The sequence below is a fragment of the Microtus oregoni genome, unplaced genomic scaffold (genome assembly GCF_018167655.1).
Source record: "Microtus oregoni isolate MIOR12 unplaced genomic scaffold, Mior012 000013F_ref0000133, whole genome shotgun sequence".
Taxonomy (NCBI): domain Eukaryota; kingdom Metazoa; phylum Chordata; class Mammalia; order Rodentia; family Cricetidae; genus Microtus; species Microtus oregoni.
In genome coordinates, this window is record NW_024543072.1 from 2,914,544 (window position 1) to 2,932,213 (window position 17,670).

General features: G+C 42.0%; 1 protein-coding gene across 1 annotated transcript in view; it reads right to left on the reverse strand.

Annotated features, from left to right (window-relative positions):
* Positions 1-1,642: 1,642 nt before the first annotated feature.
* Positions 1,643-17,670, reverse strand: part of Rft1 (RFT1 homolog) — a 43,011-nt gene continuing 26,983 nt past the window's right edge. The window contains exons 10-13 of the mRNA XM_041662714.1: positions 16,769-16,913; positions 8,799-8,904; positions 3,222-3,471; positions 1,643-2,806 (exon numbers count right to left, since the gene is read on the reverse strand). Coding sequence (XP_041518648.1) covers positions 2,639-2,806; positions 3,222-3,471; positions 8,799-8,904; positions 16,769-16,913 — 669 coding nt within the window. The 3' untranslated portion in view covers positions 1,643-2,638. The remainder of the gene's footprint in view (positions 2,807-3,221; positions 3,472-8,798; positions 8,905-16,768; positions 16,914-17,670) is intronic.

Genomic DNA, 17,670 nt, shown 5'->3' on the forward strand with positions numbered 1-17,670 from the left:
CTCATGTTCTCTAAGCTGGCTTGAATTCTTGATTTTTTTTTTCTTGTCTCACTGATAATACTACCATGAGCCACCATGTCCAGCTTGCTTGCCACGTGTCTGCAGGGTTGTATTCCTATGTACTCTTAAACTCTGAAATAGCCATAGAGTATATAAAGGTGTTCAATAAGTATGTCTCTACTGGTATAAAACATTTACTTTTAAAAAGATTTAAAATATTGTATTTTATATCTTTACTTGTGGTCTCTGTGCTGATTAAAAAAAAATTCTTTCTAGGCCTAGACATTAGCTTCCTATATAGTAAGACATCAATAAAATAATTTATTATTGCTCTGCTAAAAAATAAAGTCCTTAAAAATAAATAAATCAGGAAGTAGTGGCACATGCCTTTAACCACAGCACTCAGGAGGCAGAGACAGGCAGATCTCTCTGAGTTCAAGACCAGCCTGGTCTACAGAGTGAGTTCCAGGATAGGCTCCAAAGCTACAGAACAACAACAACAAAAGGCTGGAGAGATGGCTCAGCAGTTAAGAGCACTGGCTGGTCTTCCAGAGGTCCTGAGTTCAATTCCCAGCAACCACATGGTGGATTACAGCCACCTGTAATGAGATCTGGTGCCCTCTTCTGGCCAGCAAGCATCCAGACAGACAGAATACTGTATACATAATAAATAAATCTTTTTTTTTTTTTTTTTGAGACAGGGTTTCTCTGTGGTTTTGGAGCCTGTCCTGGAACTAGCTCTGTAGACCAGGCTGGTCTCGAACTCACAGAGATCCGCCTGCCTCTGCCTCCCGAGTGCTGGGATTAAAGGCGTGTGCCACCATCGCCCGGCAATAAATAAATCTTTAAACAAAAAAAAATGGGAATATAGAATATGATAGAATAAAAGGGTAGATTATTGAATCTACTCTGAAAAGGAAAAAGGGAGGATATAGATATGATAAGATAAAAATGAATTAAAATGCTTGCCACACAAGCCTGGTAGCCTGAATTCAGTATCTGGATCTCATAGCAGTAGAAACAATTCCTAAAAGTTGTCCTCTGACTTCTGAGTGAATGCATCATGGCACTTGCACACACACACACACAATTAAAGAAATAGACAAATGCATGAGTTTTGTTGCTTGTTTGCTTTTTGTTTTGAGATATGTAGATCAGGCTAGCCTTGAACTCAGAGAGATCCATCAGCCTCTGCCTCCTAAGTGCTGAGATTAACGATGTGTGTTACTATTCCTGGCCCAATGCATGCTCTTTAGTGCATAGTACTAGTTACCCTTTTTGGCCCTCCAGGGGCAAATATTGTGCCAGAGGATTATTAACTATTGACAGTCAAGATCAAGTTTGTGCAACCATATCAAAAAGGGAATTCAAAGAAAAAAAGAAAACTATTCTCCAACCCAGAGAAAGGCCTGATGATCTCACCTGCAGGTAAGCAGTGTGCACAGTACAGGAAGCCTGGCTTATGAGGTAGCCTGCAGGCCCAAACCTTCAGGCCTGCCACTCTTGCTCAGCATTGGAATATACTGACCAGTTATTGGAAATAATGTGTCAGCTAAGAGGGTTTGACGCTGATGGTTTTTTTTAAAAAGATTTATTTTATTTCATGAGTGCTGTAGCTGCATGTATACCTGCATGCCAGAAAAGAGCAACAGATCCCATTATAGATGGTTGTGAGCCACCATGTGGATGCTGGGAATTGAACTCAAGACCACTGGAAGAACATCCAGTGCTCTTAACTACTAAGCCATCCCTCCAGTCCTTGACTCTGATTCTTGCCATATGCAATTTGTCCTGTCTTATTTCAAGGATAAAAAGAGCTATCTATGTAATTGTGGTAATCACCTGTGCAACTTCCATGGCAAAATTAAAGAAAGCTGGGAAGCAGCAGCCCTTAAGGAACAAAGCAGCTCACACTTCCCATCAAAGCTGCCCCTCTCAAGTGGCTACATCTAAGGTCATCTGACAGTTTCCATAATTAATTTTACAACTAAGAAATCCTGAGTTCTATTCCAGGACATGAGCTGTTCTGGGAGATACAGCATGACCATGACAGCAAAGATCTGATCTGCATCTCTTGGTTTCTTTCATTGTGAGGGCTGGGACTATGGATATAGTTCAGTTGTAGAGGCACTGGGTTCAATCCCCAGGACTGTAAACATTATTTCAAATATGTCAAAAATATTTCTTATTGAGCTGGATTTTTCTTCTCCCAAAATTAAAGCCACAACACTGACACAGGGAAAGTCACAACTTTCAGGCCACACTTTGTTCTTGTTTGGTGTGAGTTCAGGGCTCCCTACTACTTTTACAGAATCTTGTGATGGGTCACTGGCTACAGCGCTTTTTCTTGGTCAAATGATGACTAACCATTAACATCTAAGACAGTTCGTTAGAAGATGTAACTTCAAAGGTCAATCACATGCAGAAGGAATTAATTCATTAACAAAATGGACTTTTGGTCTTCACTTAAAGGGATATTCCTCCTTCAGTTGGAAGGCTTCAACTAGGCGTTCTCTTCTCTGGCATCATTTCCAGGGTGACGCTCATTCACAGAAGGACTTTTGCACAGCGACACACACTGTCCAAGAACCACTCCACGGTGGGTCCAGGTACCAAAAGTGTCAGAGCAGCATCAAAGTCATGTCATTTTGTCACTGAGTCTGGATCTACCAAACTGAGTCCTGAGAAAGTGGACTAGCTTGGTCTCTGTGAAGAACGCTGTCCCAAGGGTCACTCCTAAGCAGATGGTCCCCACAGCGATGTGTGCCAGTCTAGCAGACCAGCCCTGATCACAGCAGAGGATCGCCTGGAAGAGAAACTAGTGTCACTGCCAGACAAACCAGGGTTCAGTTACCATACAGCTGCTTCTTCTTTTAGGTTTAATTATTTTATGTGTGTAAACTTATGTGCATATGTGCCTCTGGGTGTGTGTGCACCATGCCTTTAGAGAGACCAGAGCTGATATGGGTGCTGAGAACTGAACCTGGGTCCTCAGGATGAGCCGTGAGTGCTCTGATTCACTGAGCCAACTCTCCAGCCCTACATCTGGCTTCTAAGTCAGATAAAAGGCACAATGAAGAGACTAGGGGTTAAGTACTGCCCTTTAAGTCTGGAGAAGAAGGCGACAAGCACTTGATCAGTCTGTTTTGGATGGGAGGGGAGAGTCTAGAGGGAAGGACACTGGCAGCCTGAAGTAGGGTGAAGGCTGAAGGGAGTCTTACCTCTGAAACACCAGTGACGCCACCACTGAGGGCAAACACCCCGAGGAGGACTGGCGACAGGCGCAGGCCAGCCAGAGGTCTGTGGGGGCTCCTCTGGAAGTAGTGATGGATGAAGTAAAGGCTCTGTGTGATCCGAATGCCCATGTTAAAGCAGTTGGCCAAGATGAAGCCCACACTGCCACACCAACTGGTCAGGAGGTAGGATAAGACCAAAAATGAGGAAGACAGTGCCAGCATGGTGAAATTGTACCTGGGGAGACAAGCAACATGGCGAGGTAAGTATCTTGCCCGAAGACAAGAACATTACACAAAAAAGTGGCCATATTAACTCACAGAGAGATCTGAGTTCATATTACTCATAATTCAATGTTTTTATGTGTGTTGCGGACTGGGATGGGTGGTTTAGTTCTTGTGCTAGAGAAACCCAAGGCCTTACCTATGCTAGGCACGTTCCTTTGCCTTTGTATGCTTTTCCTTTTTTTGACAAGGCGTATCACTTTGTAGCCCATGCTGACTTTGAACCTCCAGGGTACAAGGATTATAGGCCTCAGCTACAATACCTGGCTCAGTCCTTAGTTTTGTTGTTGTTGTTTTGTTTTGAGACAGAGTGTCTCTATGTAGTCTAGGCTCACCTCTAACTTACTATATAGCTCAGGCTGGCTGGCCTTCCGGAATCTCAATCTGTGTGTGTGTGTGTGTCTCTGAGGTACTCAGAGAGTACCTCACAATGCACAAACTAAGCATTCTTTTGTTTTGTTTTGTTTTTCAAGACAGGATTGCTCTATGTTGTAGATCTAGTTACAACTGGAACTTGATTTGTAGATGATGTTAGCCTCGAACTCGCGGAAATCTACTTCCCTCTGCCTCCCAAGTGCTGGGTTTAAAGGTGTGTGCCACCACCTAGTTAAGCAAGCATTCTTTACTGAGCAACATCTACAACCCTGGGGCCTTAAACTCATAATCATCCTGCCTCAGCCTCCCAAGAGCTAAGATTACAGGTATGTGTTCCCACGCCCAGCCATAACCCATGTTTTTATAACCCTGAATATGACGTAGTTAACATGCAAATGAGACCCCTAAACAAAACACATACAATTCAAGATACTTACACTTCTTTTTTTTAAAAAAAAATATTTATTTATTATGTATACAATATTCTGTCTGTGTGTCTGCCTGCAGCCAGAAGAGGGCATCAGATCTCATTACAGATGGTTGTGAGCCACCATGTGGTTGCTGGGAATTGAACTCAGGACCTTTGGAAGAGCAGGCAATGCTCTTAACCTCTGAGCCATCTCTCCAGCCCAATACTTACACTTCTAAGGATAACAATTTATGAGGTGATTCTTTGTAATCAAAACACAAAAATCCTTTTCAGCTGAATCTCCAATGAATGTGACCTGAGTAATAATGCCAACTCTGTAAAGGACTGTGAGGGCTGCTAGGGACAATGGCAAACATTAACATGCATGGCTCCTATCCTGTGGAGCTTACATTTGTTCAGCAGAGAAATGAATCAGCACATTGAGGCTGCAAACCACCCAAGGACTGACCAACTTGCTTTATTAGAGTGTATGATAAGACAGACGGACACACACACACACACACACACACACACACACACACTGTACTCCAACAAAGGATGTATAATTTCATCCAGAATTAAAAAAGAACATTCATTTACTTCTCAGTAAAAAATCTGATTTCATGACCAATAAGTGTACAAGAGCTTGTATTTCCACACTACTACTCTGAGTTCCTAGCTCCAAATCTTTAGATACAAGTGTAATCTCACCCCCATCAAGGAAACTTCTTTTTTTTACAACAAACAGAGACCATTACAAAAAACCACAGCCAATCAAAATGAAGAGTTGTGGAGCACAGTCTCAACTGATCCATCTACAACACAACTCCTACACCTGAGACTCAGGTCACAGAAGAAGAGGAGACACAAAGGCTGAAAGAGCCAAAGGAACAGGAAGTTTACTGTGAGGCTGTGTTCCCTAGAAATGGAAGAAGCTACACCAATGAAATCTTAACAACATGGCTCCTGCACATGACCCAAACAAAGACAATACCAATAGCTATGTTAAAATGGACAGGGGAAAGCACAAAAGGCAACTTAGCTCCAGGCAACTAGGTGTTGTGGGATATTTTAACTAGGCAACGATGTGTTACATTTATTTATGCTGTGGAATATTGCTTTAACTGTGTAAAGGGTGTCACTTCTGTTTATGCTGCATTGTTTAACGATGTAAGGATGCGTGTTTAATTATGTAAAGATGCGTTGCATATGTTTCACCTTCCTGCCTAAGGCACCTGATTGGTTTAATAGAGAGCTGAACAGCTAATAGCTGCTAAGCAGAGAAAGGATAGGTGGGGCTAGCAGGCAGAGAGAATAAATAGGAGAAATCTAGGCTTGAAAAGAAAAAAGGAGGAATGAGAGGAGGAGAAAAGAACAAGGGACACACCCAGGGCCAGAAACTAGCCAGCCAGAGAAAGATGGCAAGAAAGTAAGAAAAGGTAAAAAACCCGAGGTAAACCATATATAAAGAGAAACAGGTTACGTTATAAGAGCTAGCAAGAAAGAGCTAAGCAAAGGCTGAGCATTCAAAACTAATAAACTTCCTGTTTCACATTAAACTTCCTGTTCCTTCAGCTCTCACAGTCTTTGTATCTCTTCTTCTGTAGTGACCCCTCTGTGCCATGATTTGGGAGCTGGTTGGTGACCCGGAAGAAAAATTCTGGTACAACTAAGGACTGTTGAGAGTGACTGAGAAACAGTCTCCCCCAGGTGAAGAGGATGTGTAGACAACTATTTAAGACTATGGGTTGTGATCTACTAATAGGCTGGCAAATTAATTCAATAGGTCATAATGTGTCTTTAAGACTTTTAAATTGTATCTTGTTTGTATGCGATGGCTGTCTGTGTGTATGAGGGTGCACATGTGTGCGTGTGTGAGGTGCACATGTGCGTGTGTGTGTGAGGTGCACATGTGCATGTGTGTATGAGGGTGCGCATTGTGTGCGTGTGTATGAGTGTGCACATGTGCGTGTGTGCATGAGGGTGCACATGTGCTGCAGTGCACATGTGTGCATGTGTATTTGGGTGCACATGTGTGCATGTGTATGAGGGTGCGCATGTGCTTCTTGCACATGTAGAGATCTAAGACAACTTGCAGGAGTCGCTTCTCTCCTTCAAGCACGGGTTAGAACTCCAGGGTTCAGGCTTGGCAGCAGGCATCTGTACCTACTGAGCCATCTAATCTTACCTGCTCTGAGATGTAGCTCTTTTGAAGAATGAGATAGAAGAGATAAGAAGAATCAATGTATCTTGTGCGTAAGTGAGATGCTTCCTGCTTTACGGAACCTTGCTTCTGTCACATGCATTTACATGTGTGCCGGGTCATACTGTACTCAGACCAGTCATTTCCATGGCTTCAGGTTCAGGATTGCTTGGCACTAGTAATGAATAGTTTCCCTGGTTTACATCTTCTAAAATTCCAATTCTATTGGCCTGGGAGAAGACCAGAACTCCCTAAGATAAAGGCTTCAGTCTGGGCTAGTTATCTTGGCTACACTCCAGTCACGATGCAGCCAAGTCATCAGGCTCCTATGTGCAGCAGTCTAAGACGAGAACAGACAGAGGGTGCTGAGAAGAGAGAAGGACCCCTGACTCTGGGCTACCCCTTCCTCACTCCACCCTTAGATCAAGCCTCTGAAGTTCGCAATGGTACTCAAGGTAACAGAGGCAGCATGAAAACCTTCAAGGATCCAGAACTCAAGAGACAGTGGTTAGTTAGAGAGGAGGGCACACACCTCTTCACTCACACCACCCTTCATATTCTCTCCTTATCGTTTTATCCTTTTCCTCATCTTACAGTGTCATCATAAAACACCATCCTAATATTTTGGCATGAGGATATAAAAAGCAGATGGATTTTTTTTTGTGTGTGTGGTTTTTCGAGACAGGGTTTCTCTGTGGTTTTGGAGCCTGTCCTGGAACTAGCTCTTGTAGACCAGGCTGGTCTCGAACTCACAAAGATCCGCCTGCCTCTGCCTCCCGAGTGCTGGGATTAAAGGCGTGCGCTACTACTGCCCGGCTAGCAGATGGATTTTTATAAAAGACGAAAATGAGGGAAAATTTAAAATACATGCACAAGGGCCTACTTTGTACAGAAGTAACAGGAGAGTAGTAAAAGTAGGGTGAACAAGTATCTCCATGGAAGATTTTGAATCACAGTCAGTGTTAGAACCACTGACGAAGGATCCAGGGCAGAAGTCCCAATCTGGAGCTAAGAGATAAGAAGAACGTGTGTTGAAATACACATCTGCCTTTGAGCCTTCTTCTTAGGAAAGATGTCACAGAGTCCTGAGATTCTTGGAGAACTACAAGTCCCCTAGGGACAAGAATTTACATAGATATAAGTGATTTGACTATATCCATGTCTGTACACCACCTGCATTCATTGCCCAAGAAGACCAGAAGAGGCTGTCATGACAGATCCCTGGAGTTACTGAAGATTGTTAGCTGCGTGTGGGTACTGGGACTTGAACCTGAGTCTCTTGAAAAATAGCCCGTGTTCTTAATCATTGAACAATTAATCTCTCCAACCCCTAAGTGGTGTAGGAGGTTCTTCTGTATTTATGTTGCTTTCATTGGTTAATCAATAAAGAAACTGCTTGGCCTGATAGGGCAGAACTTAGTTAGATAGGTGGGGAAGACAGAACTGTATTCTGAAAGGAAGAAAGCAGCAGATAGAGCCAAGTCGCCATGAAGCTGCCAGGTCAGAGCTGAATCTTTCCCCGTAAGCCATGACCTCATGGTGACATACAGATTATTAGAAATGGGTTGAATCAAGATGTGAGAATTAGCCAATAAGAGGCTAGAGCTTATGGGCCCAAGCAGTAATTTAATTAATATAATTTCTGTGTGGTTATTTCATGTGTAAGATAGCCGGGTGGGGGGCTGGAGAGATGGCTCAGAGGTTAAGAGCATTGTCTGCTCTTCCAAAGGTCCTGAGTTCAATTCCCAGCAACCACATGGTGGCTCACAACCATCTGTAATGGGGTCTGGTGCCCTCTGCTGGCCTGCAGGCATACACACAGACAGAATATTGTATACATAATAAATAAATAAATAAATTAAAAAAAAAAAGATAGCCGGGTGGTGGGATGCAGCCCGCTCCTCCCTACTACACCTAAGAATTTGCTTCTTGAAAAAGCAAAGTAACTGAGTAAGCCCTGAGCTGAGGCCCACTCTTGAACAGGGATGGGGTGGGATGAAGACTAGCTTTTCCTAAGGCTGTCTACAAACCTAACAAAAACAACACTCCCAGGGTGATACCCATCCCCCACTAAAGGAAGCGGAATATTGGTTTACTAGACCCACTGTGGGAAGCACCAGGTAAACTGTGTCGGGGCAATGGTGGTCCTAGGGAGAGACCACACTAGTAGTATAGTGTGGCCTCTGAGAAAAGTGTAGCCAAATCCACGCTCAGAATGAAAAGTAAAAGATAAGCACGTTACTTCACTTCATCCGAAGGCAATGATTAAACGTGCACATTCTACGTTACCCACCTGTCAACCTCCTCTTTGCTCATGGCTGCAAACGTGAAACACTCGGTCACACCATTGATTGCAAGCAGGAGGACATAGAGACAATAGGAACGCATCAACACAGGACCTACAAAGAAACAATCCAAAGAGATTCGAGAGTCAAAACGGGATGTGCCCTTAGCTCCACCATGTGTTCAGAGAATTAGGTCAGGGGACCTGATGGCGACAATGGGAGACTGCATGCCCACCTGAGGACTCCAGTATCTCATCACAATGACCAAAACACTCGGGTAACACCAAAAGGATAGTGACATATAGTGGTATATTATTAGTGTTTTAATAAATAAAGTTTGCCTAAAGATCAGTGCTAAACAGTCACACTAGTTGGTCATACAGGCCAGGCAGTGGTTGCCCATACCTTTAATGCCAGCAGCCACACTAGTTAGCCATCAAGACTGGACAGAGGTGGTGCATACCTTTAATCCCAGCTCATAAAAAGGGAGAAGACAGATCTCACCCTCAGTCTCAATTTGAAAATTCATGGAGACAGGATAGCCTATTTTCAGTCTAAGGAAAAAGAGTCAATGGCTGGCTGATTTGCTTTTCTGATCTTCAGGCTGAACCCCAATATCTGCTCTGAATTTTTGTTATACATGCTACATTTGGCACCCAACATTTGGGGTACGATTTCACACAAAAAAAGCCACTTGCCTGTGGCTTTACAGCCACTGTCATATGCCAGAGCTACAAGTACCTGGAGTCACTGCCCTACCTGCTAGATCTTTCTTTTTTCTGTCTTGGCTGGCTCTCCCTGAAACCCCTTCTTGGGCTGCTGCCAAACTAATTGCCTTGAAATCCAGTCAGGCTTTTACTGTTCTATGCAGCAGCAATAAGCCTCACGTCTTCATCAACATCACTGGCAGATTTGGTAAGAAAATTAACGTAATGGCAATTCATTTATATTTTAATAAATAAAGCTTGCCTGAGGATCAGAAAAGTGAAATGCTGGCCAGACTTACAGACCAGGCAGCAAGGACACACAACTTTAATCCTAGTAGGCACACTAGCTTGCCATGGAAACCAGGCAGAAGTGATGCATGCCCTTCGTCCCAGCATGAAAGGATTATAAGATGGGAGGAGACAGCTCTCAGTCTCATTCTGAGATTCCTGGAGGTAGGATCATCATTTCAGACTCAGGTAGAGGTAAGAGCCAGTGGCTGGCTGTGTTGCTTTTCTGACCTTAGAGTTGAACCCGAATTTCTGGCTCTGAGTTTTTATAATTGTGCTACAAACTGGGAATTCTTAAAGGGAAGAATTAATTAGAAGAGAGAGTTTTTTCTCACATTAAAAAAGGGAAAGCACCATTACATTGAGGGATTTGTGTCTGTATGATAATAAGCTGGGCAGTTTGAAAATGGAACAATTAAATGAGAAGATAACTAATTTGGAAGGGATTTATGTAATGTCAATTGTAAATGTCAACATTATCATTTTTATGGTATCATTTAAAAAGTTGGCTAATCTGAGTGCTAGGATATAGGCTTTAGAAAAATCTAATAAAACAGATCATAGAGATATTCAAATCCAGACAGAGGAATTTAATGGAGAACCAATTTCTGCGTTGCATTGTAAGAATAGAAGGGAACAACCCAAGGTTTTCAAACAACCAATCTTAATATATCCAGCAACCTTACAGGAGTTGTCAAATGATAGAGTAAAAAGCTGAAATGGACTCCTAGGCCAATGTTAGATTTAAGGAGAGTCAGGGAAGCAATAGTCTCATATGGCATGCATTCACCTTTTGTGAAGCAAATGTTAAACTCATGGTCAGTTTGGAATAGAATTATCTCTAATAACTGATAGAGTTGGTTAAGTTTAGAGCCTGGTCACAATTACAATGGAGTAGCTTGTTCAGAGAAGAGACCAAAACTATTAAAGAATGCAGTAAAGCTAGAGGTAGGAAAATATCTTAGAGGCCCATATTCCAAATCTGGTTCAGTCATTTCCTGCAATAGTAGAGGAAACACCTTCCCAGAGCAAATAAAAAAATAAAGAACCTAATGCTTACTGGAAGAAGCCATACTGCTTTGATAATAAAACAGGTATAGAAGAGAAGAGAGAACAAAAAATTCAGAAGAAACCATAAAGCAAATATTTTGGGAAACTTATATAAATGAACAAAGACCGAGATTAAAAATATAAATAAATGACATTATCATTGAAGGACATCTGGTAGACCCAGGTGCAGATGTAACAATAATTTCATCAAAATCTTAGCATCCAAATTCGCCTCTTCAGGATGTAAATGTTCAATTTTTAGGTATCAGAACATTATCTCAGGTAAAGCAGAGCACAAGATGGGTTGAATGTATAGGGCCAGAAGAACAGAGAATATTAAAAACCATATGTGGCTAACACAGCAATGAATTTGTGGGGACATGATTTGTTACAACAATGGAATACTCAGATTAACATTCCCCCAATCATAGAAACAAACCATACATTAACATATGTTTCTGGGAAAAAAATTAGAAGCTTTATGAAGAACAGTCATTGGCCATTCAGGTTGTACAAGAACAGGGCACAACAGCTGCTGATCTTATAAAAGCACCAACAGCCCTACCTTTAAAATGGTTGACAGACAAACCTGTATGGGTTAAACAATGGCTTTTAACAATAGAGAAACTACCCCTAGCACACCTACCACTACTACCACTACCCTGTCTCCCCGTCAACCTGGAACAGGGGATAGACTACTCAACTTGGTACAAAGAGCCTATCTGGCTCTCAATTTCACAGATCTGAACAAGACCCAAGATTGCTGGCAAAAAAAAAAAAAAAAAAAAATAGAGAAACTGCAGGCTTTAGAACAGCTGGTACATGAGCAACTAAATGCTCAGCATATTGAAAACCAACCAGCCTTTGAAATACTCCTGTGTTTGTTGTTAAAAAGAAATCTGGAAAATGGAGAATGGAAACAGATCTAAGAGCTGTTAAAAAGGTGATTCAGCCAATGAGCTCTCTACAGTCTGACATACCTTTGCCTTCTCTATAGCCTAAATGATGGCCTCCTATATTTACCAATTTGCAATATGCAGAGTTGTTTTGCATATTAAAACTGTTGAATTTTTATCAGATTATATAGAATTGACTTTATTATTTATACAGTTACAAGATACAATCAGAAATTAGGCATCATCCCATATACATAATACACATCCAATCCCATATGTGTCTACTAGATTCTCTAGCACAAGGTAATGCAGAAATCCATCAATTATTGGTGGGAAATGTGCTGAAGGCCTCAAAATTTCATGAAAAACCATGTCAATAGCATAGGTTTAAAAAGACTTTTCTATTATGTGGTCACAAGCCAAGGAGATTATAAGAAAATATCCTACTTGTTCTTTATATAGCCAAACACCACTGCCTAGAGAAGTAAACCAAAGGGTACTCAAAGAAATTAAATATGGCAGATGAATGTGTTCCATTTTGTAGAATTTAGAAAACTAAAATATGTACAAATTTGAGATTAACTTTGTTGGAACATACTGCACATACATTTCTAGTCTTGTTCAAGATATTATACCTATATAAGTCATTTAACAATGTAATGCAAAACTCTAGTCCTTGGAAATTATTATTGCCAACTATTCAGAATACTAAGGAAATGCAGGTTAGTAGTTAATCACCTATTTTAACTGAACTTGTAGTCACATTAGGTATGTTTTCAAGATCAAACAAAGATATAGTTTAGATAGAGAAATCATCTTCAAACACCTCAGAGATCTATAAAATATGGCATCTAAGATATTTAAATAACATAGGCTTTTTTTTTTAAATGACTATGAGACATGTCTGCTTCTGACAGCACCAAACTACTTCAGAGAAGATAATGGGCACTGAAGAAACTCCACATGGAGTTTACTTTCTTTGTGTCAAAAGTAAGCCACTGGACAAGAAAGTGCCTTTGCCTCAACTGCTGATAGTATACTGTCTTTACTGGACAAGCAGGACACAAAAGAAAGTGACTGCTGAACATTGTAAGGACAAGGAGGGACAGAGGAACTTTGGGTGACTGTCCAGGCATCCAGCTGTTGCTGTCATTTCTAAATTTTTTGGAAGTCTCTTGCATGCACTTCCTACTTACTCAGTTAATATTCCCTTCTTGGGTCTCTGAGGGAGTTGAAGACTAGATAGTTATAGTTTTCCTTGTTTACCAGATGCAGAAAGCAAGTTATGATAGAAAGTAAATTAGGTACAAGATTTGAACTTATCAAGATAGAATAGATATAGAGTATTTTCTCTGAATTTGCCAAATGCAAATGGACTAGACATTGCTGATGTATTTATTTTATGTAAATACTGTATATAGTTATTGTAATTATTGCACATAGTTTTTCTTATCTTAGTTATAGCCTTTTTATTTTAGACAAAAAGGGGAATATAGTGGTATATTATTTATGTTTTAATAAATAAAGCTTACCTAAATATCAGTGTAAAGCAATCATACTTATCAGCCATATGGGCCAGGCAGCAGTTGCACACACCTTTAATCTCAACATCCACACTAGTTAGCCATAGAGACCAGGCAGTGGTGGTGCATGCCATTATTCCCAGCACTAGAGAGGAATATAAAATGGAAGACAGGTCTCACTCTCAGTCTCAATCTGAGGATTCGTGGAGGCAGGATCGCGCATTTTCAGAGATAGAGGTAAGAGCCAGTGGGCTGGCTGCTTTGCTTTTCTGATCTTCAGGGTGAATCCCAGTATCTGTCTCTGGGCCTTTATTATACATGCTACAGTGAGGAATAAATACACAGATCTTATGCCGAACAACTAAAAGTTTATCTAGCCACAAAGCAAAGCTGTAAGCATTTCAATCAGCATAGAGGTGATGCCTGCAAGTTTGAGCTCTGAAGACACACCAGCATGTATTAAGGGAAGCTCAACTGAGCAGGCTGCAAAGAACTTTCAGGAATAGCCAGCGCCAGGACCAGCAGCAAACTCCTGAGACAGAACTTCACAATCCACAGTGAGAATCAGAGGCCCCAGTGGTACGTACGGTGTTACATTAAGCTATACGTTTTTAAGAACTTTGTTGATCCAGGGCAGTGGGATGGCTCAGTGGGTACGGTGCTTGCTGCAAAGACTGATGCCTAAATTTGATCCCTGGGACCCACACAGTGGAAGAAGAGAACTCACTCCTACAAGTTGTCCTGATTTCCACATACTTGTGGCACCTGTATACACACACACACACACACACACACACACACACACACACACACACACAAATAAAGTGTCATGTTTTAAAATTACAGACTAGAGACTAGAAACTTTATCATGGGTTTGATTCCTCACTTTTCAGAGGGCTATTATGATACAGAGATGAGCAAGTAATATCTCTCTCTCTCTCTCTCTCTCTCTCTCTTTCTCTCTCTCCCCTTCCTTTCTGTTATTATCATCTGATTTTGGGAAGACAGTGTTTCATAGAGCCACGGCTGACCTCAAACTCTTTACCTCTTGTTTCCACCTCCTGCATGGTATTTCAAGCATGAAACACCATGATTTTCCTGAAAGAGCAATTTCTAATAAAAAAAAAATGATCGTTCAAACTATAACACAGCAATTGCACCCGAGGTATCCATCCAACAGAAATGAATGAACACGTTCACAAAATGTGGACTGGCTCTATTCATAATCACCCAAACTGACCAGCAATAGAAAAAAGGACAAGCCAATTGGTGCCTTCCATTCAAAGTAACGCTCCTCAGCAAGAATACTTTTAAAAGGGTGGCTAGAGAGATGGCTCAGCAGCTAAGAGCACTTTCTGTTGTTTCAGAGGACCTGGTTTCGTTCACAGCATCCACACAGTAGCTTGTAAATATCTAAAATCCACTTCTGGTGACCCCATTCCCCCTTCCAGCCTTCAAAGACACCGTGCATGCATGCGGTACAGACACATACACACAGGCAAAACATTTGTACACATAAACTTTAAAATAAAAATTAAAAAAAAACAAAGAAAAGATTTCTGGGCATTGTGGTGCACACCTTTAATCCTATCACTCAGGAATCAGAGGCAGGTGGATCTCTATGAGTTTGAGACCATCCCAGTCTACAAAGTCAGTTCTAGGATAGCCAGCGCTGTTACAGAAAGAAACCCTGTGTCAAAAAAACAAAACAAAAACCCCAAAACAAAAACAAAAAGCCCCAAACAAAGCAGAACTGAAGAAGCTTGGGCTAAGAGTGGTTAAGAGTCTGCTTAGCATCTGCAGAGCCTGGAGTTCTATCCAGCACCAAATAAACAAATACACACAGCAAATAAAGTAGTAAGGCCAAACCATGGAGATAGGACATTCTTTTCTGCTTAATACAGGAATCCTTTCTAGGCAAAGTCAAGTTTTATGAAAATACTTAAGTCATCAGAAAAAAACTTTTAGGCTGGGCTGGGAAGTCCCGTGACGTGAATGTTTTCTGACACACAGCATTAGTTAGAGCAAGAAGAGAAATGGAGTCCGGGACACCCAATAGGTACAGTCCATGGGCTTTGCAGGGTGGTAGCTTGGTGACAGCTTGGCCAAAAGCAAAAGGCAATGAGGCAGGTGGGGTGGCAGAGGCAGCATGATGACGGCAGTTAATGGACGTCTCTAGGATGAATCGCCCTACCACATGAGCACGGTAATCACTGAGCAGCCCCTCTTGCAGCTGTGTTGAAGCAGAGGCTGTTTCTTGGGGACTGTTTTCTCAGGAGGCAGAGTTGGTATGAAATAGTTGGACCCCATTTCTGCACATAAACTTCCTAATGGCTTCCCAATGAGGCCTCCCAAGCAGTTCCCTGATGGAAATGCACTACTTAAGGCACACACCCAGGGAGCCACAAACCATATCATAGGTTTCACAGCAAGTATTTCCTCAAATTTAACAACCTTTGCTCTGGTGTAGAAAATGGTCTTTTCCCCCAATACCAAAAGTCTGAGCTCCATTGTGGTCACTGAAACATGGAAATGTAAAATTGTACTGGCAGGGTTCTTTATTGAGATGGGTCAGCAGAGAATCTTCCTGTTCCTTCTACTGATCTGAGAAAGCAAAAACATCTCTGCTTATTCCAGGATAAAAACTGCAAATAGATAGTCAGTCTAGAGCCTAGCATAGTTTGAAAGGGTAAAAACTCCCAAGGACTAGCAAGTACAGTGAAATTCTAGGCAGCCTGGGGATCAAGAATATCTTCTATTTCTTCTTTTCCTCCTCCTCCTTGTTCTTCTTCTTCTTTTTTGTTTTTGCTTTTTTTTTTTTTTTTTTAAGACAGAGTTTCTCTGTGTAGCTTTGGAGCCTGTCCTGGGACTTGTTCTGTAGACCATGCTGGCTTCAAACTCAGAGATCTGCCTATCTCTGCTTCCTGACTGCTGGGATTAAAGGCTTGCACCACCACTGCCTGGTGTGATCAAGTATTTCATTGATAGATATAGTCTATGCTTTTCTCCTTCCAAATCAAGAGTCCATAGATTAAATATATATTGTGATTTGCCAAGATCAATTTTATTCTAGGCAAATGGCTCTGGGTTATTTTTCCAAGGCTTTTACTAAACACACTCTAAGATTTACAAGGCACTTACTATCTCAGATGATGTATTTAGTATCCAGTAGAGACCCAACATAGACCACACTCTGCTTTCCTCCCTCACTTAGAGGAAACACAGATAAGATAAATACTTGACAAAATATTTTATGCCTGAGAGGAACACCAACAACAAGGAGGATTCACCACTTCTTTACATGAAGGTGGAAAACTGATCTTCCTGGTGCAAGCCCAGACTGCACACTGATTGTGCACTGATAGTGAAAGAACAGCCCCAAAGCCCCAGCTATCCAGAATTTTGCCCCCCAAAACACAGAGGTCACCCAAGTGTGCACATGGCCTGAATTTCACGAGCTGCCTCTATTTCTCTTCAGAAATCAGAACAGACTGTTACAAAGTCTAGCACATACCCGATCCTGAACTAAGCATGGCTCCTCCATAGATGTCCAGAGCCAGTTGAGAATAGGCAAAGCCAAATACAGTGATGGTCAGGCCAGTCAGCACGGCCAGCTTGAGGAGAGACTCCAAAACCACAGCAGCCACAGCAACGTCCTCCTGGGCCAGGGGAAAGGAAGGAAGTCAGAGTCCGAACTGAAGTGTCCTGATGCAGGCCGGCTCTCCCAGGGAGGGCTGTGCGCCTCTGCTTTTCAACTCTTCAGGAGAAATGTCCGGTGTGCTGAGGAGACACTGCTCTATCCCCACATTTCCACCACACTAGCCAGATCTGTGTTGCTTCTGACTGATGGCTGGGAACTCTGCCCTTGTCGCTGCACACTTAGGAAAATATTCCTAAGTCAGACTTGGAACCAGATCTTACTTTCAGATACTGGGCATAAATTGCATTTTGTCAAATATCTCCTAAGACACGTAACAGGTGGATCTAGATTGCTTTTAATTGCAAAATACGTCAAGAGGGAGGCAGAGGAGAAGGCTCCTCAAGTAAGAGTGCTAGCTCTGCATGCATGTGGGCCTCAGTTCAAATCCTCAGCACACATGTTAAAAACAAACAAACAAACAAACAAAACAAAAACAGCCAGGCATGGCTTTCTATGCCTGTAACCCCAGCATTGGGGACTGGAATAAGCAGATGGCAAGAGCTTGTTGGCCAACTAGCTGAGTCAAAACGGTGAGCTCCTCATCAGTGAGAGGAAGTCTCAAGGCCTAAGGCAGAGAAGACAGAGAAGACACATGGGCACCCGCATACTCATGTCTGGTCTCTACATGTGCACGCAAGGACACCTATCTGCATACTCACGTTCTGGTCTCTACATGTGCAAGCATGGGAACTAGCATACTCACGTTCTGGTCTCTA